The 24,528-nt window shown below is 50.7% G+C and overlaps 2 protein-coding genes and 1 long non-coding RNA gene across 3 annotated transcripts; 2 read left to right on the top strand and 1 right to left on the bottom strand.

Moving 5' to 3' along the window:
- Nucleotides 1–13: 13 nt before the first annotated feature.
- HSPB9 (heat shock protein family B (small) member 9) lies at nucleotides 14–582 on the top strand. The gene has a single exon (XM_038547301.1). The coding sequence runs from the start codon at nucleotides 68–70 to the stop codon at nucleotides 527–529; it is 462 nt and encodes a 153-aa protein (XP_038403229.1). The 5' UTR covers nucleotides 14–67; the 3' UTR covers nucleotides 530–582.
- A 1,597-nt stretch (nucleotides 583–2,179) lies between these two features.
- Nucleotides 2,180–23,710, bottom strand: RAB5C (RAB5C, member RAS oncogene family). Its single transcript, NM_001003261.2, is given in 6 exon segments — nucleotides 2,180–2,304; nucleotides 2,994–3,087; nucleotides 4,004–4,126; nucleotides 4,329–4,480; nucleotides 6,032–6,286; nucleotides 23,698–23,710. Coding segments are annotated over 5 exon segments (651 nt in total). The 5' UTR covers nucleotides 6,198–6,286; nucleotides 23,698–23,710; the 3' UTR covers nucleotides 2,180–2,188.
- LOC119873267 lies at nucleotides 4,329–9,384 on the top strand. Its single transcript, XR_005364376.1, has 3 exons — nucleotides 4,329–4,638; nucleotides 5,380–5,494; nucleotides 8,547–9,384. It is a non-coding gene; the product is annotated as an uncharacterized LOC119873267 (long non-coding RNA).
- Nucleotides 23,711–24,528: the final 818 nt, after the last annotated feature.

Below are 24,528 nucleotides of genomic sequence, written 5' to 3'. Positions count from 1 at the left end.
CACCGAGCGCCCAGAGCCACGCCCAGGGCCTCGCGCCCTCGCCCTCGGACAGCAGTTGCTCAGTCGGATGCAGCGGGTTGGTAGCGGTCTCCCCAGCGGGAGCCAGGTGGCATCCCGCTGTCCCAGCGTGGCCCTTGCCCAACAGAACCAGGTGGCCACACTGCCCGTACGGCTCCTGAGGGACGATGTGGTGACTGCGCAGAACAACTTCCATGCAGAGAATGGCTTCCAGATGAAGGTGGATGCCTGTGGCTTTGCCCCGGAGGAGCTGGTGGTGCAAGTGGACGGCCAATGTCTGATGGTGACCGGCCAGAGGCAACTGGAGGGCTGCAGCCCAGATGGGGCTGGCTACCGTGTGGCGCAGAGGGTGCATCGGCAGATCCAACTACCACCGGACCTGGATCCCACTGCCGTGACCTGCAGCATGACCCCCTCCGGCCAGCTGTGCGTCGGAGGCCAGTGCCAGGGCGCTGCCTTCCCAGGAAGCCCAAAAAGGCCCATCCCCGAGACTCCGAGGCCATGGCTCTAAGAAAGGTCAACCTACCCTGACCCAGTAAACAACAATTCTAGTGTGCAGCAGCAGCCTTGGTGTTCTGTGGTCTTTTCTTGGGGTTGGGATCAAAGGTGGAGGCATAATGGAGGTAGAGAGAGGGCCAGTGGAGGGCTTAGGGAGGCAGGAAAAGCACTTTACGGTGGTGGTCCAACAAGAATCAGGCCTCTGTGGCCCCGGGAGGAGCTGGGTCCGGGGCTCAGTAGACCAACAGCCCTGTGCTGGGCAAATGACAGCAGCAGCTCCAGCAGGGAGCAGCAGAGGGCCAGGATGGCAGCGGGGGCACCAGGCTCCACAACCAGCAGAGGGCCCCGGCAGACCAGAGATCAGATAGATACAAAGACTGGACTTGATGTGGGGTGGTCTCTTGGTCTGAAGACCAGGCAAAGGTTCCAGAGATCACCTGGGAAGAGGATGAGAAGACCCAGTCCTTCACAAGGTACAGACTAACCAAAAAACCCCAAGAGGTGGTTTCTGTTGTTTCAGAGACCAACTATTTTCAAATACAAACTGCACATCACCCCAATATAATCTGGAGGGGGGTGGGGGCAAGGCTAATACAAGCCCTCAATTTCAAACTTGGGGAGATTCAGCTCTAGGTCACTCTCACCACCACCACCCCCTTACAGCTGGTACCAGTAAGGGCCTCTTTCTCTTGGTTACCATAACCACTAGCACCCCTCACTTTGGGGGAGGGAGGGAAGCCATTGTTCAACAAGATGCAGTGGTTCATTTTAAATTAACTTCAAGTAAGCTAGAGCGGATATGGTCTGATAAACTCTGCCAGAGAAAGACAAGGAAGACAAGCAGGAGGTCGATCGATCGGCTGACTATATTGACAAGATACTGATTGGTTACATGTTGAAGAAAACATACAATACAAAATACAGAAAAAGTTGGTTCCATCCCCTCCCACTCCCCCCCCCTTACCCACCCACCCACCCCCAAATACTCATCATCGTGATTTGGTCAGAACAGGGCTCAGAGCCAGAGGTCAGGGTGACCAGGGGTGGGGGAGGGGGGCAGGTTGTGGGCAATGGGTTGGTGGCTGTCACAATAATGCTGTGGTGATGCTGTGGTTTCTGTCCCAGCTGTGAGTCAGAGGGTGAGTGGGGGCTGCAGCGTGATGACAGCCAGCTGAGGGAAGAGTTGCCTCTCCCTTCCCTCGCTCCTAGGGCCTGCCCCACCACCCAGGACCAAGCCCACTCCGAATATGGTAAGGATATGGATGCTCTTGCTGAGTCTGCTCATCAGCAAGAGGGAAAGAAGGGTAACTGCTCCAACCCCTGCCTCCCCACATACAGAGTGGGGGGTGGGGGAACAGGGCACGTGGCTACTACCAGCGAAGGAAGAGTGGGAGAGCAGTAGAAAGGGCTGGAAGTGGGAAGAGCAGAAGATCATATATATTAAAAAAGTGACTTAAGACTTAAAATTGAATTAGTATTTGTACAGAAAGGTGCGGGTGGAATAATTCACTCCGGCCTATGATCAGAATTCTAGGAGAAATCATGGCAGACCCCTCCCCTGCCCCTCCCACCCCCAAGTGGTAGCCCGAGTCGTTAAGTGCGATTGGTTAGAGTGGATTCCAGTCGGGTGGGCCGGCGGAGGAGGTGGGGGCAGTGGGCAGGCAAGGGGGGCTCAGTTGCTGCAGCACTGGCTCCGGCTGGCTGGGCTGTTCTCCTGGAGGTCCACCCCTCGGTTCCGGCTCGGGGCACCAGCTGCATTCTGGGGCTCATTCTTGGGAAGTTTCTTAGCTGTTTGGAAGAGGAGGGGGAAAATGCATTTGTGGGGGTACCCCAATACTCTTCCAAGTCTACTTGAGTGGAAGTTGGCCTTTTTACCACCCAATGTACAAGGACCCATCGAGGACTTCACTTTTATGTGCCAGGTGCATACTGAGTGTTTCAGGAAACTGAGGGAAAGAGAGGTTAAATAACCTGTCCAGGGGATCCCTGGGTGGCGCAGCGGTTTGGCGCCTGCCTTTGGCCCAGGGCACGATCCTGGAGACCCGGGATCAAATCCCACATCAGGCTCCCTGTGCATGGAGCCTGCTTCTCCCTCTGCCTATGTCTCTGCCTCTCTCTATTTCTCTCTCTGTGACTATCATAAATAAATAAAAATTAAAAAAAAAAAAAACCTGTCCAGGACCAGAGTTAAGTGGTAAAACAAGGATTTGAACCTGGGCATGATGACTCACTACAGAGCCAGATGAGCCTAAGAATCTTAAGAAGTAGGTTACGGGGAAGGTCATGTAGGGTTTTAGGTGGGTGATAAGCTAAAGGGTAAGAAAGAAATGTTGAGACTTTGGCCCAGGCTTTGGAAACTTCTGGGGTGACTTATCTCCATCTGAGAGTCAGATGAAGGGACCCTACAGACCTACTACATACTCTAGACAGCAGACAAGTGATAGGACCTGGTCAGGGAGGGGACGCAAGCAACTCACCTATTGCCATGAAAATTTCATTCACGTTCATTGCAGTCTTTGCGGATGTCTCCATGAACAGCAAACTGTTGTCGTCTGCATAGGCTTGTGCTTCCTGATTTGGATGGAGGTGAGAAAGTGAGTAGGAGGGAAATGATGACAGTTGGCAGGGGCCAGGGCCCAGGATTAAAATCTTCCCTCATCACAGTTCCTTTATACACAACAGAGACAATGCAGGGGTTTTCAGGCCCAGGGCTCTTCTGCTCTGGCTGCCCCCCACCCAGACACCTGCACCATAACCCCAAGGCCTCCACTTCACAGCACCTTTCAACTCACAAACACTGGCACATGTTTCACTCAGGCTTCCCCAGGTCCATTCTGCCTTTCTTGCTCTTCAAAATCACTAAGCTAGGAAATACTTCTAGAGAGTTATCCTACAAATGCACTTGCACATTGGGAAAGAACACAAAAAGTATGTAGATGACTGCAGTGCTACTGCAAACAACCTTGAAGTCCAATCAGTTAGGGCCTGGTAAGAAATGCACACTCTGGTTTATGGGAAAGGGATTTGTACACATATGCATATTTCTAGAAAAAAAACAAGAAACTAATGAACTTGGGGAAAGGGAGATTGTGTTTCTGGGTTAGAGATTCACATCTCATCCTATATACCTTCTTGTACTATGATTACTCGTGCATATATTGAGTGGATAAAAGTAATTCTTTCTCAGTAGGTTTCATTAAAAAAAGTCAGTTAACACAAAAAAATGAGGTTTCAGCAAGCGTTTTATACACATGCCATCAACCAATGAAAAAGAGCAAGGAGAGGGAGACAACTGCTTCAAGGGCTATGCTCAAGTCACAAGAGGATAGCAGATAACAGCTCTCCTGCTGCCTCCAGGCTTGGCCCTTTGCAAAGCCCCTGAGCAGCCTAGGCTGAGCTGCAAGTGGAGCTGGCTTACTCCTCCCTGCCAAGTCCTGCGCATTCCCCTCTGCAACACCTCACCCCACACCCCTCTTCCCCCCCGCACCTGGAATTCCACGGCTCTCTTGCTGGCCAGGTCTGCCTTGTTCCCCGCGAGTGCAATGACGATGTTGGGGCTGGCCTGCCTCTGTAGCTCCTTCACCCAGTTCTTGGCCCGTGCAAATGTATCCTGGGGGGACAAGGCCAGAATGTCAAACAGACAGAGGAGGCATCCTGCCCAGTGCCGCTCACTAGAAAAGCCCAAACTGGCAGAGCCAAGGTGTTTAAGATGTCACGGCCCTGAAGAGTCTGGTGAGACACCCCCAAACAGAGGAAATCTGCCCACACCCATTCCAGGAACAAAGTGTCAAGAAGTAAGGGGAAATCTTTACTGTGTTGGTGATGTCATAGACCACGATGGCAGCCTGGGCCCCCCGATAGTACATGGGGGCCAGGCTGTGATACCGCTCCTGTCCAGCTGTGTCCCAGATCTCAAATTTGACTGTTGTGTCGTCCAAACAGACCGTCTGTGTGAGGAAGGCCGCTGCAAGAGGAAAGGTGATGTTATATGGCAGGAAGGAACTCAAGAAGCTGCCCCCACATATCTCCAGTACTGTATCTGGGCCCTGGCACTTAGAGGCCCTCTGCTGAGATGGGCCCAGAAAAGCCCCCAGCCCAGCAGCCGAAGCAGGCCCAAGCGGGGTCAGTGGAGTTTATATTTTTCTGTCATGTGTCAACGGGGCAAGGGGGCTGCACAGGCTTTACAGACTCGTGCTTGGCAAGGGCAGAAGGGAAATCTGCCTGCACTTGAACCACTTCAGGAGCACCCTCTGAGGAGGAATGCGGCAAGGGGCAGGAGAGGCAGAACCCAGGGGAAAACAGACTCCAAGCACAGAAGGGTGGGCCCACCCATTCCTCCTCTTCTTCCTCTTCCTCCTCCTCCTCCCTCCCCTCACAGAGAACAGTCCAGCTGGAAACTTCCACAGTCCCTCAGTTTGCTCCAGCCCAGGGGTGTTACTGGCCTTCGGTTTCCTGAGGACACTGTCACACACTTAGCTACACTGGGGACGCCTGAAAGTACACGCTGTTCCACTGCCAGGCGGAGGCTGGGTGGCTGGCTTCCCAGCTGCCCCTGCCACCTCTAGGCATGCCAGCTAGCTACCACCTCTAGCTCTGACCTTGACCCATTCCTGATTAGCTACCCTGTGGTTCGACCTTCAGGGAACAGTGACCCTATCTTTGGCCCGAGGAGACAAAGGACCATGTGGTGCTTGTGCATATGGTTTGGGGGAGGAGTCCCCTTTGGGAGGCAGGTGGGAGCCCCCTAGCCCTGGGACCCAACAGAGGATTCCAGAGAGCCCTGTGTGGAAGCCAGCTCTCCCCGTCTGCCCTCCCCCCACCTCCATGAGGGGCCTGGGGACTGCCTCACTTCCCTCTCTCCAGCTCCTGACTTGAGTGCTGAGGAGGCAGCAGAAGACTGCTGACACGACCCATTTAGCTTCCAGCTGCCTGGAAACCTCTTACCAAGAGGGGAGAGAAAGGATGACTCAAGCCCAAGGTTGGCCCTGGCCCCTCAAAGTTTGTCCTGACAACTGAGGCAGGGGACTGAGTTCAGACCCTTACGTGCTAAATGCTGACCACTAGAAAATCAATGACAGGCTCTGACCTCGAGGGTAAAGGTCGACTTCAGAAACGCTGGCCCACTCACCATGCCATTTCCCTATTCTGGAAAGTAGGAGAGGCCAGGGGTAGACACACTGCCTGGCACAGTGAGGACTCTCAGAGATTCAGACCCAGCCTCTCCCTTCCCAGAGGCCAGGTCAATGGAAAAGTCGTAGCCAAAGCCACTTAAGAATCCAGTGGCATAATTAGGAAAGGAAGCCAGTTTTTGACAAGGAGCTAAGTATTAACGGATGACTGCTGGGGCTCTGGCAGGGAGACTAGCTATTGGATTCAGATCCAGGGCCCAAGTGAGGAAGAGGTGCTGCCGCCCCAGGCATGTTTAGCTTCCCTGGGCAGGCGGCTTCCTTCTCCTCAAAATCAAGGCATTTCTTTGGCATTCTTGAGGCCACCCCACTCCCTTGTGCCCACTCACCTCCAATTGTGCTCTCCTGGTACTCATGGAACTGTCCCTTGACGAAGCGAAGGACGAGGCTAGATTTGCCCACTGCAGATTCCCCGAGCAGGACCAGCTTGAATTGACAGATCTTGTTCCCAGCAGCTGGTCCATTGGGTCGCGCTGCACCTCCCCGACCCGCCATGGCCCGTCCTGCTGTAGTGGTACCAGTGAGCGTGCGGCGGGGGCCGGCGCTGTGTGAAGAGGCACTTAGTGAGGAGGGGGGGCCTCCAACTGTAAGAGAGATCACCAGTACTGGTCAGTCCCGACTACTAGATGGCGAAGTCTTCTTAAATCACAGGTTTCTCCCTCTGCCCTCCCTGAGGACCTACCTCCCCTCCTGCCAACTCCTGACCCCCACCCTTGACCCCAGAAGTTAAAAGAGCCCTAGCTAGGATGTACTACACACCCATATGCTCTACAGTCATCTGAGCAGTGAAAAGTGCTCTTCCAACTCTAGGTTCTGGTTCTGAGCAAACATACTTCCCAATCCCAATTATGTCCATGTGCATACACATTAAACACACACAGGGGGGATCCCTGGGTGGCTCAGTGGTTTCGCGCTTGCCTTTGGCCCAGGGCACGATCCTGGAGTCCCGGGATCGAGTCCCATGTTGGGCTCCCGGCAGGGAGCCTGCTTCTCCCTCTGCCTGTGTCTCTGCCTCTCTCTATGTCTATCATAAATAAATAAAAATAAATCTTTAAACACACACACACACACACACACACACACAAGAACAACGGGCATCTGGCAGCCTGGTGACAGTTAACAGGTTCCTTAGGATACCAAAAAAAAAAATCACCTGGGAAGATGCTACGGTCTAGGTGAACAGTGACCCTGTGGTCCGGTAGCTAAGATCACAAACCCTCCTCTGTGCAAAGCCAGAGCAAGTGGTGAGGCTGACCAGGGCATGGAGAGTCCCGATAGAAAGCTCATCAGACATGGTGCTTGGCCAACCTCGTGGGCACTTGGGGACCAGGGCCTGGCCAGCACGAGTTGTTCCCAAAATAGCTATTTTTTTCAGCCATCTCTAGAAAGACTGACCAACTTTCTCAGTCTGAGGCTGGACTGTACACTGTGATCAAAGCCTCATTTCGATCCTCCATCCTGAACCTCTTCCCCCAGCTCTCTCATTTGTGATGGGCCAGAAGTCTCACGCACATTAAAACACAAAACACACACAAAAGCAAACACACGCCAAAGCCAGAGAGCTCCATTGGCAGGCAGAACGGCTGCCAAATTTCTCTTTTAAAACAGAGACCTCAGTTCCATTCTCTACTGGCAGAGGCGGAGGGTGACGCAGAGAAAGAGCAGGGGAGGTATGGGAGGGCAGAGACAAACAAGGGACATGGAGACCTGCACCCCCAACAGCTGGTGTTCCAGCACCGACAGCTTAGTCACTGTTAGTGATAGCTTTGGAGGCGCAAAGAAGGATGAGGAGCCCTATCTCCAGAAGCCTCTAGAAGACATACATATTAAAAAATACCAAAACGTATACACAATGTTTTACAGACAACCACTGTGAGTAGGTATTTGGTCCTGAGCATCTGTACAGCATCTGAACCTAAGCTGGAAAGAAAAAGTTCTGATTCAACTGCCCTCAGCATAATGGAGTCAACACAGGAGGGGTCTTCAGAACAGATCCTGAGTCTAGCCTTGACCTGCCCCCTGAGCAAGGGGAGTGCATTACCCCACAGTCAGAGGACGGGGGCGTGAATGAAGAGAAGGATAGATCTGTGGGAAGCGATGGGCTATGCTCACGCAAGAAGCTGACAGCAAAGGGCTTGCTTTGTTCAATCTGAAATCCTTTTTCACATCCCCGTCCTCCTGGCAACTCATTTAAAAAGTGAGCTTCAGGAAGAATGATTCACTAGCCAGGAACAACAGTTTCCTTTCTGGACTGCGCCAAAGGAAAAGAGGTTTGAAATGGGAGCCACCTCTTCCCCAAGAATATAGGAAGGCACTATATACAGGAGGGATTTTGATGAGGGACAAATAATGCTAGTTCTACCATATTTTACGGCTTTCTCTTTTCACCCCAGTCACTGATGTTTACAAGACCCTATGGCCCTTTGAAGCAGAGTCTGTGTTTTTGGCTTCTTCTTTTTATTTTCTTTTTAAGATTTATTTATTTATTTGAGAGAGTGAGGGCAAGCAAGCATATGCCCACACACATGGGGGGAGGCGCAGGGGACAGAAAGAAAATTCACAAGCAGACTCCCCACTGAGCGAGAAGCCTAATTCAGGGTTTGATCCCAGGACCCTGAGATCACTACCTGAGCCAAAACCAAGAGCCAGCCCCTTTAACTGACTGAGCCATCCAGGCGCCCCAAGTGCTTCTGGCTTGAGAGCCTTCTTCACAAGGCCTACTTACATACTGGGAATTCAGAGTGCTCACCAAGGAAGTCATTTCCAGAGACAGCCAGCATTTACTGAATGATTGCACAACGATTATCTCCCTTAAGCTTTAAAACAATCTCCCATTTTTTTCAGATAAGTAGCTTGACACTCAGGTGTTACATGTCCTGCTCAAGGCCATCCAACATATAGAAGACAGAGCAGGACGCAGGCTGCCTGTGTGCTCCTTTATCCCCCTGCTCTTCTCCTGCCCATCTCCCTGCCTTGGGAAGAATGCTGGAGACAATGCTCACCCTGTGTTTTGTTTCTGGTGGCTGGTGAATGAGACCCTGCTTTTGTGGCAGCAGCTTTGCTGGCCTGCAAGGTGTGGCTCTAGCTGACAGTCACAGGGATCTTGCAGGCCCTGAGTACTTCCAACAATGGGAGGAGCCTCCCAGGGCCAGGCAGGGCCACAGCAGCAGAGGAAACCACAGTGGAATTACAAGTTGGTTATTACCACAAATCCATGTGACACATCATCTTGGCTGGGCCAGAGTGTGGCTGGGACACTGCAGAAGGAGGTATGAAGGAGTACGGAGAGAAGGTGATGTCCCTGATTCCAACAAAACCAAAGCAAATGGGGCTAAGGGCTACCGGAGTGGGCAGTAACCAGCACCCAAGAATCAAGAAACACAGAGATAACATCTAAGTCTTGTCCCTAACGAATCAGTGGGTTTCCAAACCTTCCCAGACAGAACCTGGTATTTTTAACAAGCCAGAAGGAAAGACAGCTCTTATCCAGTGGTTCCTGATCTTGTCTGCACATTAAAATCACCTGTGCAGCCAGCCCCTAGAGGTTCTGATGAAGATCTGGAGGAGGGCCTGGTATCTGTATTTTTTAAAAACATTTTTTAAAAAGATTATTTTAGAGAGAAAGAGTAAGAGACAGCAAGCAGGGGGAGGGGCAGAGGGAGAGAAGCAGACTCCCCACTGAGTGGGGAGCCTGATGTGGGGCTCAATCCCATGACCCTGAGATCATGGTCCAAGCCAAAATCAACAGTCGGACGCCTAACCGACCAAGCCACCCAGGCACTCCTGTATTTTTTTTTTTAAGAGTGTTGTAGGTGCTTTGCCTGGCACACACTGGCTGGTGACATGTTCTGCCTGGATGTTGGTCCTGCCTTCCAGAGATACCTGAGCAGACACACGTGGCACTTTTTATGGCCTGCATTACCTTGTGGTTTTCCTAGTCCCACCTGGGGATCACATGAACAAAGATGTTGAACCTGATTTTGCCCCAAAGGGCACATGAAGACAAGAGGGTGCTTTAAGATAGGCGAAGGCCACATGCAGAGCCCCAGGAAGCTTTCTGCCCTCCCCTCCCAAGATTGGGAAACTGAGGATGCACTCCAGCAGGTAGCAAAGGTGAATTCATGCACTGAGCTGGTCTGCCAGCTGGGGAAGGGAATCCTCTGGAACAGCGGAAAGAATTATCCATGGGTATAGTCAGGTGATAGAATTGTAACCAAAAGTACCACAGCAAAAGTCTTCTTTCAGACAAAAACCAAATTCTCTTTAAGAACCAAAGTTGTAGTCAGAGTTTCTTATAAGATGGATGGGCCAAAGATTTTATTTTTTTAAATCAGCTTCTCTAACACCAGGAAAAACACACAAGTAGGATGGATTTCCTCCTGGATATTTTCATGAAGCTGCTAAAACAGGCAGAACTTTAGACTCATGACAAGACTCTCTTTGACATGACCTGCTCCCCTCATTCTCCAAACCTCGACCTTAGTTTGTTCAGAGGCCATGGAGGACAAGCACTCTCCCCAGTCTCATTATCTTCACAGGAAATGGGAGAGATTGTCAAGGACTGGGGGCGGGGGCGCCTTACACTTTCCCCAACAATGCTCATGAAAGGGCAAAGGGACCCAAGCTCCGAAACATATACGCCCTGGGCATACGCCTTGGGGCCGAGGGCAAGAGAGAGAGAGAAACAGTAAAACACTGCTCTTCCTTACTTTGGTTTTTCTCTGCTCTGGACATTATGGGTAAGTGGGTACCAAACTTTTTTTTTTTTTTTTAAATCAGAATCACCCAGGGCATTTAGAAAAATAACCCTGGCCAACTGAATTAAAATCTCTAAAAGTGGAGTCCAAAAAATGTTAAGTTCCCCACCCCCTCCCCGTGATTCTAGGCAGCAGATTCAAATATAAGAGCTACAACTGATGAAGGAATGCAAGAGACAGTAAGGCACCCACAGATTAGCCCCATGGACAATATAGGTGGATCAGATTTGGAGTGGGGGCTGATTCCTGGCTTCACTCAACAACTGAAGACTTCAAGACACCAGAAGCTGCTGGACTTTTGTTCCTCACCCTAACCCCCCTAGAAATGTCTCTTCTCTAACCATGAAGTCACCCACTTCATACTTTTTGTCCTTCCTGGTAAAAGGGTGAGCAATTCCAGCTGATGGGTGTCTCTCGTGCTTCCTGTTTGCTTCAGAGACTTCCTCTAGCTGACAGTCCTGGCACAGTCTGGATAGTGAGCTGATTAGGGAAACCAATCAGATTCTGTTGACCAGAGAGAGAAGGGCTCACTCAAAGTTAGCCCTTGGAGGGGAGGAGGAACCAAGTGACCCCATCCCACCTAGGGCCCCCTCAAGGTGCTTTTGGCCAGTGACTCTTCACCTATACTCTACTCTAGATGAAGCATTCCTGAATATTTAACACCACAAGAGCTGGGCAGGAAAAGATGAGAGCAGAAGCGATTTGTTAGCTTAAAGAGAATCAAACAGTGGGGCACAGCAGGAGAGGTAATTAGGTTCAAAGGTGAAGATGGAAGACATTAAAAAGCTCGCATCAGCTGGGAAGATGATTTACCCATAGGCTCAATAATACAACTTTTCCCAAAGGGAAAATCACCACCACCAGCGTACAGGCCCAGAGGGCAGACTCACAGCAGCACTAGCCAGGCCTCTGGCTGGTTGTACACCCAGAGGGAAGAAAAATCTGAAGCAACACAAGCCATGACCCACATGAGATACCCACTCACCCTTCCCCAGCATGACTGGCAGGTTAGGACTTGGGAGACTGAACTGAGTTTTGAGAAAAGCCTGGCTCCACCATTTATTAGCTGAGTGACCTTGGCCAAGTCAGACAAGCGACTGCTGTCAGCTTCAGTTTCTTATCTATAAAACGGCATTGTTTAATACTGATCGCATGGGGTTGTTGTAAAGGTTAAATAAAACAATACATAGTGTGTACAACACAATACGAGGCTGAAGGTAAGGCTCCGACAAATGACAGGTTTATTATACCACTGAAGGCCTAACTAATTTTGACTCACTGGTTATCAAAGCACAAAGTCCTTGAAGACCTAATCCTCTTCTTTCCAAATACAGAGGAGATGAAGGTGAGGTGAGTGGCCTGCCCAGAGTCACAGCCAGGTGGTGGCAGAGCCCAAGCCCAGGACTCACAATTCTAGCAGAGCTCCTCCATCACTGATAAAAAACCCAAGAATATTGACAGTGTTATTACAGCCAATAAAAATAAGAGGGGCTGCCACCTTCTATGTAGGGTTGCAGAGCATACGGCTTGTGGAAAAATCCTATCACCCTGATGTGGGAGGTAGACACATATATATACACAAATGTAGAAATCCATCAAGCAGTCCAAAATGAGATGTGTAGGTCTTACAACATATGAGTTGCATGTCAATAAAGAGGTAAGGAATGTTCCTGGTATAGAATTTTACATACAACACTGAGAAATTAAAGCTTACAAACAACATGAAACCAATCCAACTCTCCTATATATGATACCTTCTGTCTCCTCTGTAATATAACAGTTTAACAGTATAATTCAGGACAATAGAGATAATCAAAAAGATGATGCCTGAATTAGAAGAGGGCCAAGAGAGAGGCCCCCAGCTGGCTCAGTCAAAGGCCTTCGGACTGGACTCCTGACCTCAAGGTCATGAGTTTGAGCCCCACGTTGGGTGCGTTTACATAAATAAGTAAAAAAATAAATAGGGCCGAGACAGAACAAAGGTACCCATCTAATAGGCTCAAGCAAATAGGATTCAATACAAATAGAACTGCCACACACTTACTAAAAATATATTTGTACTTAACTGTGGGCTGAAGAATGTTAAAGTTGTTTCAAGCTTTATAACAGAAAGAGGTGACATTTATGTCTTTTTAGTGAGGAGAAAGGTTACAACAGTGGTGCTCTGCACTCTCCAACCTGTCCAGAGAGTCTGTGCCGAGGACAAAGGGCTTAGGGGTACAGACTGGGGGATGGAATCAAAGAGAGGGGCGTCTTCTTGTGTAACCAGGACTGTGGGACTGCAACACAGAGGACCTGTGTCCCACCTGGAGTATAACAGAGGAATCTTGGCCCTAGAAGCCAGAAGCTTAAAAGCCTGGCTGAGATCTGGGGAGAATGCTGATGGGGTATGTGAGGCCCCTCATCCCACTGATAAGTAGGGGCTTTGGGATTAGGAGAGCTGGCAGCAGGAATGGAAGGAGATGCTGTGTTTCCACAGGAAGAGGACTCCCTTTCTGGGGAAGAGGGAGGTAAATCAGCCCAGAGGGGGGCTCTGAGTTAGCTGGCTCCCCTCCCACTGCAACAGACCCCTGAATCTGCCCTGGCCCATCCAACTCCCTTTCGTCTTACTCCCCTTTCAATGAGAACACTCCTCTGGGGCTGACTGCCTGGGCTTCCCCACTACAGCAGGGGCCCTGGGAGGCCCTGGCAGCTGACACCACCAAAGCACCCACACTCCCAGAAGGGGGCTCACACTCACAGTGTGCAGGGGCTCCAGGACACTTAAACCCTAAACGCACATGACCAGGCAGAAGCTGGGGCTCTAGAGCCCTTTCCCCTGGGCAGAAAGAGGCCAAGCCGACCTAGGAAGAAGAGACCTCTGAGGGCCAGACTCTCAGCCTCCAGGAGCCCTGCCCCAGCAAGCACACCCCGAGAGTCTTCCCTGAGCTTCACTGCCTTCTCGGCTCTCCACAACAGACGGCCCCCGAGAGGCTGACAGAAGCCAACTCAGCGCTAACTTTCAGGCGGAGGATGGAAACCTCCAGTCCTTGCGCCCACGGGGAGGAAGACTGCTGGTGAGAAGGGGGGTACATCACGTATCTGCTGACACAGCTTGGTCAGTGTGGGCTGCCCGTACTATCCACTGAAGAGCCCCGGGAGTCACGGGCAGCAGGTTCGCGAGGAAGGCCAACAGATGGGACCGCCTGCCCGCGGCTGCAGCCAGACAAGGCTCGTTATGCCTCCTGATTCTAAAGAGGTACCGGGGGCCCTAGGCACTCAGAGTGACGTTCCTAAGGGACTACTCTCCCTCAGAGGGCCCAGTCTCTGACTCAGCACACCCCAGTCAGCAAGGCTGCTGCAGATTCCCTGGCCCCAACCAGGGCAGCTCTGTAAGAAGCCTCAAGTAAGAGCTCGGTGAGAAGGATGTGAAGTCTAGAACCTTCTGCAACACAAATCCACATACAACTAACTACACGGCATGGTGGGGATAAGACTGAGGTGGAGTGATGGCTCACACCCCACCACCCAGCTCTTCACCTGTCCCTGCCAGAGAGCCAGCTGAGGCCCAGATTCCGTCCTAGCACCGCCCACACCTGCTGTGGCCCCAGGATGGAGCACAGGTAACATGAAAGCTGGTGAGGACAGACATGGGGTCCCTGCTGACCCTCAAGCCTCACAACTACCCTGTGTTGGTTCCGGTTCCTGTAGTTACTATACTATTAACTTAGGACAGTTCTAACTGGCATCTCAGCAATGCAGGGCCCATCTTCCCCTCTGGCTCTGCAGGGGCCAAGAGCACTAGCGGGGACAGCTGTCACTTCGGCTGCTGCCCAGTCCCAGAAAGATGCCAAGAACCTCTGCTGAATGTCAGGGTCATCAGCAACACCTGTTCATCCAGCTACTCACACCAACAAGTGCAACTGACACCCCTCACTAACCCTTCCTGTCTTTAAAACAAAACAAAACAACACACACACACACACAAAAAAAAAAAAAAAAAAAAAAACAAAGAAAGCCAATTTAATTCACTACCCTTAGCTCCTAAACAGAGAGAAGAGGGCAGAGGTTGTGTTTGAGAGGTAAACAGGGAAAAGAGAATCAGGTATCAGACACCAGCAAACCGAATTCCTCTTGCTCAGACACCACATACACCGTGGTCAGAGGCTGCCCAATGAACAAGAAACAAGGTCAAAGTTCCCCCTATGAGATCTGAGGGACCAGGGCTGCTCTCAGGAGCCTGGAGACCAAAGCACAATGTGTAAGACTCAGCAGAGGGCCTAGCTCCAAGGGAGCACTCAGTAAATGCTGCTGCAGCAGGGAAGCCCCTGCCCCTGGAAGTCCCTACAAAGACGTCACTCCTCAATCAGTATATGTTCCTCCACTATTCATACATTCCTTCTGCTTATGGTCTCCCTGGGCCCCATTCTTCAATGCTCCTCATCTGGAGAGAAAGCTTAACAGGACAACTGCTATAGCCTGAATGTCTGTGTCCCTCCCCACACTCAATTCGTATGCTGAAATCCTAATCCCAACGTGATGGTATCTGAAGGTGGGGGTCTTTGGGGAGGTGATCAGGCCACGAGGGCAGCGGCGGCAGCGCACTCATGACTGGGATTAGGGCCCTTTTAAAAGAGGCTCCCTGGGTGGTGCAGCGTTTTGGCGCCTGCCTTTGGCCCAGGGCGCGATCCTGGAGATCTGGGATCGAATCCCACGTCGGGCTCCCAGTGCATGGAGCCTGCTTGTGTCTCTGCCTCTCTCTCTCTCTCATTGTGTGCCTATCATAAATAAATAAAAAAAAATAAAAAAAAAAAAAGAGGCTCCAGAGAGCTCCCTTTCCCCTCCTGCCATGTGAGGACCCAATAAGAAGTCAGCCTGGAAGAGGGCTTTCACTAGAACCTGACCATGCTGGCTGCCCCTGTGATCTTGAACTTCCAGCCTCAAGAACTGTAAGAAATAAATCTCCCATTTATAGGCCATCCAGCCTATGGCATTTTGGTATGGCAGCTAGAATAGACTAAGACAACGACTTTCAACAATGTCCTAGAAAAAGGACCAGCTCACCCTTGATGTCCTGTGTCCAGTCAATAACCATAACCCTGTGTTCTCTGGAGACTGGCTTCCAAAGCCACAAGAATGGAGGGAAGACCACCACTATCCAGAAGAATCAGCAGAGTTGAACCCTCAACCAGGTAAACCATAACCCCTTAAAAAAAAGAAAAAGCCCCACAGGAGAAAGCATCTGAAGGCCCAAAAGCCCTTCCTTCCATTTCAAAGCCTCTTTCAGGAAAAGAGAAGAAGTAGTTCAGTTGTGGAGAGGGGGAGGGGACAGGACCAGGACAGCTGACAAAGAAACCAGAGTTCCTTTTAAAGAAACAGGCTGGAAATGCTAGAGGTTTGGAAATTGGCATCATTAATCACCACAACCTCTGAGCAGCTCAGAGAGCAATGTGATGACTAGGAGAGCAGCCAGGGTGACGAAGGCCACCCACACCCTCCCCCACACCTGGGATGCTCTGACAGAGCCACCTGAAGGGGACACACATGCAGCTATGAATAGAAGACTAGAGGCTTGTAAACCAACTCCAGTTAAGATCCCAAGTTAGTGTTTCCAGAAGGGTTCAAGTTACAAGTCTTCATAGGGCTGACAGTACAACAGAAGGATTTAAACTATTCAATGATTCAGGATCACAGCTCCAAGTGACAGCCTGCCCTGGGCCTGCCTAGAGCCACAAACCCTCCTGTAGGGGAGATCTGTTTTTGAATAGCAGTAAAAGAACACTGGCCTGGAACACATGGACTCTCTTATGAGACCCAGAGTCCTGGAAGGTTTGGCTGGAAAACTTAGCAGCTGAAGTAGGGGAATGATTATGTATCCCATCCCCAATTGGATAGTCAACTCCAGAGTAAACATCACATCTGACCATTTGTGGATCAGGCCAAGAATCAGGCAGGGTTATGAGAAGTATGAATGGGTGAGTCGAGAAGCAATGCCCCTGCTACTGGAGATCACCTGCCAGCCCCCCCACCCCCCACACACACACACATTTCCTAGGGGTATCTCCACCTTGTCTAACTCTGGTGTCTTTGGCAACTAACCAGCAGGAGGAGGCACAACCAGAACCCATCCACACAGCTCCGTATCAATATACTTAGGGAAAATGGTTGCTAAGAAAGCAGTGGTCTTGGAGAGACAACCAGTTCTAGGACCAGGGCAGGAGATAGGCAAGGTGGACCTGGAGCACCTGCAGTGCCAATAAGTTAGGAAATGTTCGCAAAAATGAAATAGAGGTGGGCCAACAGGAGCCAACTGAGCTCCCAGTGAGCAGACCTGGAACAATCTGAACAATAAAACAAAGTAGTACTAGATGATAAACTCAAGCAGAAAAGAAATTATTCATAAGCTCCTGCTGTCATAAATAAATGAAGAAAAAGGAAATGAGGGACAACATAGATCTCTCCTGTTCAAGAATTCCAAATAATTCATGTAGACATGCTCCCCTCAGTGGGATGCTGACTCCCCCACTCCTCAAAAGTGTGCTGCACTGAATTGAATGACTTCCTTCCAAAGAGGAGGCATGGAAAGGGGAGGGGAGAGGAACTTCATAGGGGAGAAACCTGATCAACAATGTCATCTCAGCCAGGTGACTGAGACTGACATCAACAGGGTAAGTCACGTGAACTGTATGTGCCCTTGATATGTAATGAGAGTGGCACTTCACACAGGTGAAGTGCCTTCCCAAAACTCATAACCCCAGTGTCACTGTGAAAAAACATGAGATAAATCCCGACTGAAAAACACACCAAAAAATACCCAACCAGTATTCCCAAAATGGTCAAGCTCATCAAAAACAAAGAAAGTCTGGGGCACCTGGGTGGCTCCGCGGTTGAGTGCCTGACTTTGGCTCAGGGCGTGATCACAGAGACCCATGTGGGGCTCCCTGTGGGAAGCCTGCTTCTCCCTCTGCCTATGTCTCTGCCTCTCTCTGTGTCCCTCATGAATAAAATCTTTAAAAGAAAAATTTAAAAATTAAAATTAAAAAACAACAACAATAAAAATAAAGTCTAAGAAACCGTCTTAGCCAAGAAGAGCCTTAGGACCTATGACAACTAAATGCCATGTGGTATCTGGATGGGATCTTGGAACAGAAAAAGGTAAGGAAATCTGAATAAGGTATGGACTTTTAATGAATAATTATGTATCCAAATTGGTGCGTTCATGTTGACAAATGTACAATAATGGTGGACAGTGGGCAGGCAAGAAAACTGTACTAGCTTTGCCCTTGTTCTAAAACTATTCTGAAATAAAAGTTTATTTAAAAAAAAAAAAAGGCAGTGGTTTATCTTGTGACAAAATGAGATCCAACGACTCCAGTGACCATAAACTCATGTTCCCAAGACAAGTTAACTCTACATGGAGCTGTGCGGAGGGGCGTGTGGCGAAGAAAGGTGGCAGGAGCCATACCAATAGTTCTGAGGAGTTACATTCCACATGGCACGGGGCCTGGGAGTTTAAAGGCCATGCCAGTAGGTTACACGGGCAAGGCTGCTCTCGCCACTACTGGTCCACACAGCTACTGGAGCCACTTTCTTAAGACTTCCTTCTTTTGGGGATGCTTGGATGGCTCAGCGGTTGAGTGTCTGCCTTGGGCTGAGGTCCTGATCCTGGAATCTGGGATCGAGTCCTACATTGGGCTCCTAGCGGGGAGCCTGCTTCTCCTTCTGCCTGTGTCTCTGCCTCTGTGTGTGTGTGTCTTCAGTGAATAAATAAATATTAAAAAAAGAAAAGACTTCCTTCTTTTAAGAAAGAGCCTATGCAGATGTGCAAAGCAGCACTCCTGGATCAGAGTTAAAGTCACTCCCAATGATCCTCCCTAAGTCCTGGCCTGGCATCAGTGCTGCCTGACCACGAGAAGCCACAGAATCCCAGCTACCAGATACACCTGCTGTAGAACGTGGCCAAAAGAACTGTGGATGGCCAAAACCATGCCCACCTTTCCCTACGAAACCCCCCCCCCTTTTAATTTTTATTTATTTATGATAGTCACACAGAAAGAGAGAGAGAGAGGCAGAGACATAGGCAGAGGGAGAAGCAGGCTCCATGCACTGGGAGCCCGACGTGGGATTTGATCCCGGGTCTCCAGGATCGCGCCTTGGGCCAAAGGCAGGCGCTAAACCACTGTGCCACCCAGGGATCCCCGAAACGCTTTTTTTAAAAAAAAGATTTTATTTCAGAGACAGCATGCGCACAAGTATGGGGGCGGGGCAAAGGGAGAGGGAGAAACAGACTCCCCACTAAGCAGGGAGCTCGTTCTCCATGGGGCTCAATCCCAAATCCCAACCCAAGCTAAAGGCAGACTCTTAACCAACTGGGCCACCCAGGTGCCCTCCCTACAAAACTCTTCACTGGAAAGACTGGAGATTGGGAGATCGCTACCCTCTGAAAATTTAGTTTGTGACCTGTCCCCACCTCTGTGTCATCTGCACTGTAACATTCATCCCATTCACTTGCTTAGTCTCCTGTTTATGAGCAACTTGCTGGAGGATGGGCTAATGATATGGCCTGGGCTTTGGGATCAGATGGATGTGACTCTCGGGTTCACCAGATCTACACTGAGCTCAGAAAATTTGTGTTCAAAGATGTGGACAGCCCTATGCTTCAAGGCCACCTATGAATGTCTGCCCTTTCCTTTAACAACCAGTCCTCCCTTCCATGCTGGAGACCATGCATGGACCAAACAGGACATGATCTACACCCCTACAGGACTCATGCACTAGACAAGGGGTGTGGAGAGGCAACTGCAGGGAGGAGAGAAGCCCTTGGCCAACTTGGGGGGAAGGGAAGGCTTCACAGAAGAAGTGATGTTCCAACTGCACTTTGACAGCAAAATCTGGAGATGCAGCTTCTAGACAGGTGAAACCCCAGGCTGGTGAAGGGGAGAAGAGCCCTCCAGGTGAAGGGAAGAACACAGAGCTCAGATGTGGGACAAGAGGCTCTGTGCTGCATGGGGATTTGAGCACAGACTGGATTCTGACCCTGACTGCCAGAGTTCCCCCACGAGTTCCCCCATTGTAACAGGGGGATTAAACACAGTACCGGGTTTAAACACAGTCTCCTGGGGTTGTCCTGAGGCTTAGGGAATCAGTACATGTGAAGGGCTGAGGAGACTATCTGGCACACAGGTACTTGTAAGCAAAGCTCAAAAAGTTGCACTTTTTACTTGTATTATTGTTCGTATATACAGGAGACAGGGATCTTTAATTTGAAAACTACTCTCTCAAAATACCAAGCTATTCACAGAGAACTTAAGAAATATTCCAATTCAAAAAAAAAAAAAAAAAACAAACAGAAACAAAAACAAAAAACAAGTATTTCAATTCTCCTCTGCCATGGCTCCCAAAAGCACCTGACCTTGGTGCCATCCCAGTTTATAAATCCTACCTGAAGCACTGCCTTTCAAATAGCCCCAACAAAAGTCCCCCTGACTAAAGTCAGGGTGGGGGAATGCAAAACACAAAGCAGCCTGCCACAACCAAAATATTGTCTTTGAGTTTCTTGTCTTAGCTTAGATTCTGCAAACTTTGCATTCTAATCTGTAATAGATCCAGAACCATTTTAATACAAAAATGTTTAAAATGAAGACGGAAGTGCCTAGGAGACTCAAAGGCCTCTCTTAGTCTGTGGCTCTGAGTATCCACCACACATGACCCCAGCAGGGTCCGAGAACCCCAGTGGGAGAAGCAGTCAAGGTCTTAGCATTCTCTTCTGTAAAATGGGAATACAACCCACAGCAACTCTGATCGATATCTATGAGCTGAGACAACATGTGAAATCATCAAGCAAAGCGCACCAAGTGTCACAGCAACACCTGGTACAAATGCTGAATCAGAATCCTAGGGATGAATTATAATGCACCTTCACAACCCCACCAATCCACAAAATTACTATTTGTGTCTATCTAGCCCATGCTAGGGCCTGGACTAGCTCCTTTACCCTCTGTTTCCAATTCTGCAAAATACTTTCTTTCCCCATTTTACTGGAAGAAACAGAGGCTCAACAAGGTCAAGTAACAAGTCCAAGGCCCTGCAACTGCTAAGTGGGAGAGTCCAGATGACAACTGGGCTCTGGCTGACTCTAAACCATACCACCTGTTTACTGGGCAAGGTCAGAGCAAGAAAGCTCTCTCTAAAAAGTACCTGTGTTGTGGGGTTTAATTTAAATGTATGACCTCGCTGTTTCCATGTAAATTCTAGTGAAAGGAGCTCCTGGTGGAGAGCCACAGTCTTCCCACCTGCAAGCAGCAGGCAGCCCCAAGGGGGAATGAAGAGGGTGAAGCAGAAGCCGCCTCTGCTGGCTCCCATTACCCATAACCCTGCCCAGAGAGACCCCTGAGTCCAGTCACTTTTACTTTCATTTTCTACCCATCATGGCTTTCAGGTTCCCAGAAATTAATGGTACAGATGTCAGCCAATTGTCAGGCCCTGAAGAGTACTGAGCTGGGACTCCTAACTGCCATGGTCCCCAGAGGCAGAGGAGATGGGGATCCAGGATGATGGCAGGACAGAGTGGGGGTGGGGAAGTAAATGGAAGCAGAGGGGCATCAAGGATGAGGGATGCTTAAGGGTCTCTGCACTGGGGCCTCTGCTTGCTCACTTTGCATGCTCATTCCTTAAACAGACCCAAGAAGGGACCACTCTTAGGGAAGATGAGGCACATCAAATCCCAAATCCCAAACCTCAACTCCACCACTTTCTAACTGGATGATCTAAGGCTAGCTACTTAAATTCCTTCAGCCTCATCTCTAAAACGGAGATACAAATCCCACTATCTCCCAGGACTCTTGTGAGGAACAGGTGTGAAAATATAATATTGTTTCCTGTGAGAAACATGTGTGAAAAAACTGCAACTTTGGCTGCCCAGGTGGGTCAGTCAGGTTCAGCCTCTGCCTTGGCTCAGGTCGTGATCCCGGGGTCCTGGCATAGAGTCCCACACCAGGCTCTCTGCTCTGAGGGGAGCCTGCTTCTCCCTGTCTCTGCCTCCCCCACCCTGCCCCGCCTCTCATGAATAAATACAATCTTTAAAAGAAAAAAACTGCAACTTTAAAGTGATTTCTAAAAATCAGTTGTTACCACCTCTCTGTTGTATGAAGGCAGGAAAAGGCCAACTAGTTGGAAGAGGCAAGAGAGGAGAGGCTTCTGTCTCACACAGAGCCCTCCCTCTTTCTGCCAAGTAACATCAGAGCTCTGCTTGGACTCTACAATCTCTGGATGCCAGAAGTGGCAGCCTAACTACCTAACTACCGGGGCAATGATGCCTTCCATGTCTCTCTGAAAACAAGAGCTTCTCCTTCAAAAAACCTGTTTTAGAATCCTAGCTGGGAGAGCATGTCCAGACAAAGACGGTCCCCTCAGAAGGCTGGCAGCCTCATCCTGGGACTCCCAAAGAGTTCCAGAAACCACAGCCCACTACCGAGGAGGTAAGTCTGGTCAGAGACCAGTGGCCAGTGAGCAGAGAGGCTTCTCTGGTCTGTCCCTCAGAGGCACAGGCTGACCAGATTAGAGAAACTAAGCTGGCCGCAGAAGTCTCCAACGACTTTCCAAAGAAGACCACACAGATAGAGAGCTTGTGATCCAACCACTGATCCTAATAAGGTAGGCTTTCTTGTTGTCCAATAAAAAATGAAATGAGTACAACCCAGGTCTAGCTCAAAAGTTTGTAGGAGTTGGACCCTGGTGACTGTCCACAAGAAGTCAAAAAGATCCCAAGACAAAAAATGTTTAGCACCTGTAAGGACAGTAAAGATGGCCCGAAACACTGAAGAGCTACTGAAATTCCCAAAGGCTGCATGGCCTCTCCTCCCTCCCTTGGCTGTAGATAGCAAGGGTCAGTCATGGCCTCAAAGAGTCAGGCTACTCTCATTAAGGTATAGTCTCTGGCCTGTACTTTGGCCACATAACAAAACCTGCGAACCTGGTCTGAGACAACAGCCATTTCACACACCTAAGTCCCAAGCAACAGACAAGGATCAGATGTCAGCACAGGCTGCCTCTTGGAAAGGCTGGAGGGGGGGCAGGGGGCGCGGGCGGGGCGGATGTCAGCACTTTCCAGCATACATGAGAATTCCTTGGGCTACAAAAATTAACACATTAAGAACCCAGAGGTGCCACTGTGGTCTCAATTCACTTCTCTGTAATCTATAATCTGTTCAAGCCTCCCGGAAGGGACTGGAGAGAGGCCCTGGGACTAGAAGTGGCAGAGACCTGTTGATCAAGGAGAGGGGTATGTGTGTCTGAGAGTGGGAATGAGATAGGCCAGGACCCTTCACTTCCACAGTCCTTATTTCTGGTCTTTCCCCTATTCCCTAAAGACCAGCAGACAGCAGTCCCAGGAGGAGCAGTCCCTCTGAAGCAGCTTGGAAACCACTCACGTGCTCTGGGAGGACAGGGCTGAGCCTGGAGCAAGGGGGAGGGGGAGAGGAGGGGAGAGAGAAGATAATGAATGGGCAGATCCACCATGATCTGTGATCTGTAGCTAGGATTAAGCAAACCTCAGCTAAATTTTTCAGAGGCAGGAAGAGAGATAGATACACTCAGAGAGCACAACTAGAGAACAACATAACCAGAGGACAGAGTTGGGGTGGAGGGGGCAAGATAAGGAGGCAACAGCTCATTCCTAAAAAGTGGCCTAGACTTTAAATCCTGCTGGGATCCTGGCTGGCTCCCTGGGCTTGAGGAAAGAGAGGAAGTGAGGAGTTGTGGGAGTCTGTGTGTGTGGAAGGCTCTCACCCAGGACCCCTCCGCCCCCACCCCGCCCCAGGAAATCGAGATAAAATTTCTCTAGGGCTGGAGGAGACAACTGTTTTTGTGGGACGGTTGGGGGGGGGGGGTGCGAGGAAAACGGCGACAGACAGCACTCCTCGCCGCCTCTATAGAGAAGGAAGACCGACTCCTTCACACCTAGCAAAGATTCCTCCAGTTCTGGGAGCAGAGAGAGCAGAATCTGTGGTCTCTGCCTCCCACAACTGGACTGGACAGGCCAGAGGAGAACCCTGGCGGCTTCCCAAGGCTCATAAAGGGCAGGTAAGGGAAGGAAAGGAGGGCCCCCCCTTTGGCCCGACGCCTGGGGAGCCCCTGAAGAGGGGGCTACGGGTCGGGGGAGGGGTCAGTATCCCCCTAAGCCGGGGTTGGGCGGGAGGAAGTGTTGCCCCGAACGGCCTCAACGCGAGCGAGACACTAGGCCCCGGGACAGGCACACTCACGGCGTCTCCGGGGCGGCGGCGTTACTTGGGGCCGGGGCTCGGACAGGCTCCGCTCCTCTCCCCCCGGCGGTGTCCCAGGCTCCGGCCTCCACTTCCGCCTTTCAGCCGCTCCGGATCCGGATCTCCACCTCAGACCCGCCCCTCAATACCAGATGACTGACAAGGTGGAGAGACCAATGGGAGGCACTCTTGGCCGACTCACCGGCGACGCCTTTGGGGGGCAAGGGAGAGGCGGGAGAGCGCGCGCGAGGGACGGCGGGACTTGTAGTTCTCAGCGCTGGGAGGAGCCGGTGGCCGCCTGGGACTTAGGCTTAGGGTGGAGCCGGCTGCCGGCGAGGCGGAGCTCGGCCGGGAACTTCTTAAAGCCAGGGCTGCCAACAGCGTCACCCTGGGTTCCAGGAGCCCCGAGGGGAGGCGGGTGGTGGGGCGCTGGAAGAGGGCAGAAGGCTGTGTGTGCAGAATTGGTTAAGGAAAAACATGGTGTGAATGAATGCACAGGAGGCCGCAGTCCTGAACACTGGCTAAACCCGAGAAGCCCCTGTCTGCACTTTCTCAGGCCAAGTCAGCTCCGGGAGCTCGACTATTGGGGACATTCTGCGATGGGGAAGGTGATGGAAGTGCTAATAGGAAGGGTTCTCGAGGTGTGGAGAGCTCCTGCCACTTGTCAGTCATAAACCAGGACCCTCCTCCTTTGGCCGGACACCAAGACTCCAGGATCACCTCTACCTCTGCCTCCCACACCTCCAGCCAGAATCAGCTCATGTCTCTGTTGCCAGAAACAGAGCCGGACCACTTCTGCTTTGACTCTCTCTCCATCCATAAACACAGATT

This window comes from Canis lupus, chromosome 9 (genome assembly GCF_011100685.1).
Source record: "Canis lupus familiaris isolate Mischka breed German Shepherd chromosome 9, alternate assembly UU_Cfam_GSD_1.0, whole genome shotgun sequence".
In the NCBI taxonomy this organism is placed as follows: domain Eukaryota; kingdom Metazoa; phylum Chordata; class Mammalia; order Carnivora; family Canidae; genus Canis; species Canis lupus.
The sequence above is the reverse complement of the archived record's forward strand: the minus strand, read 5'-3'. Positions and strand labels throughout refer to the sequence as shown.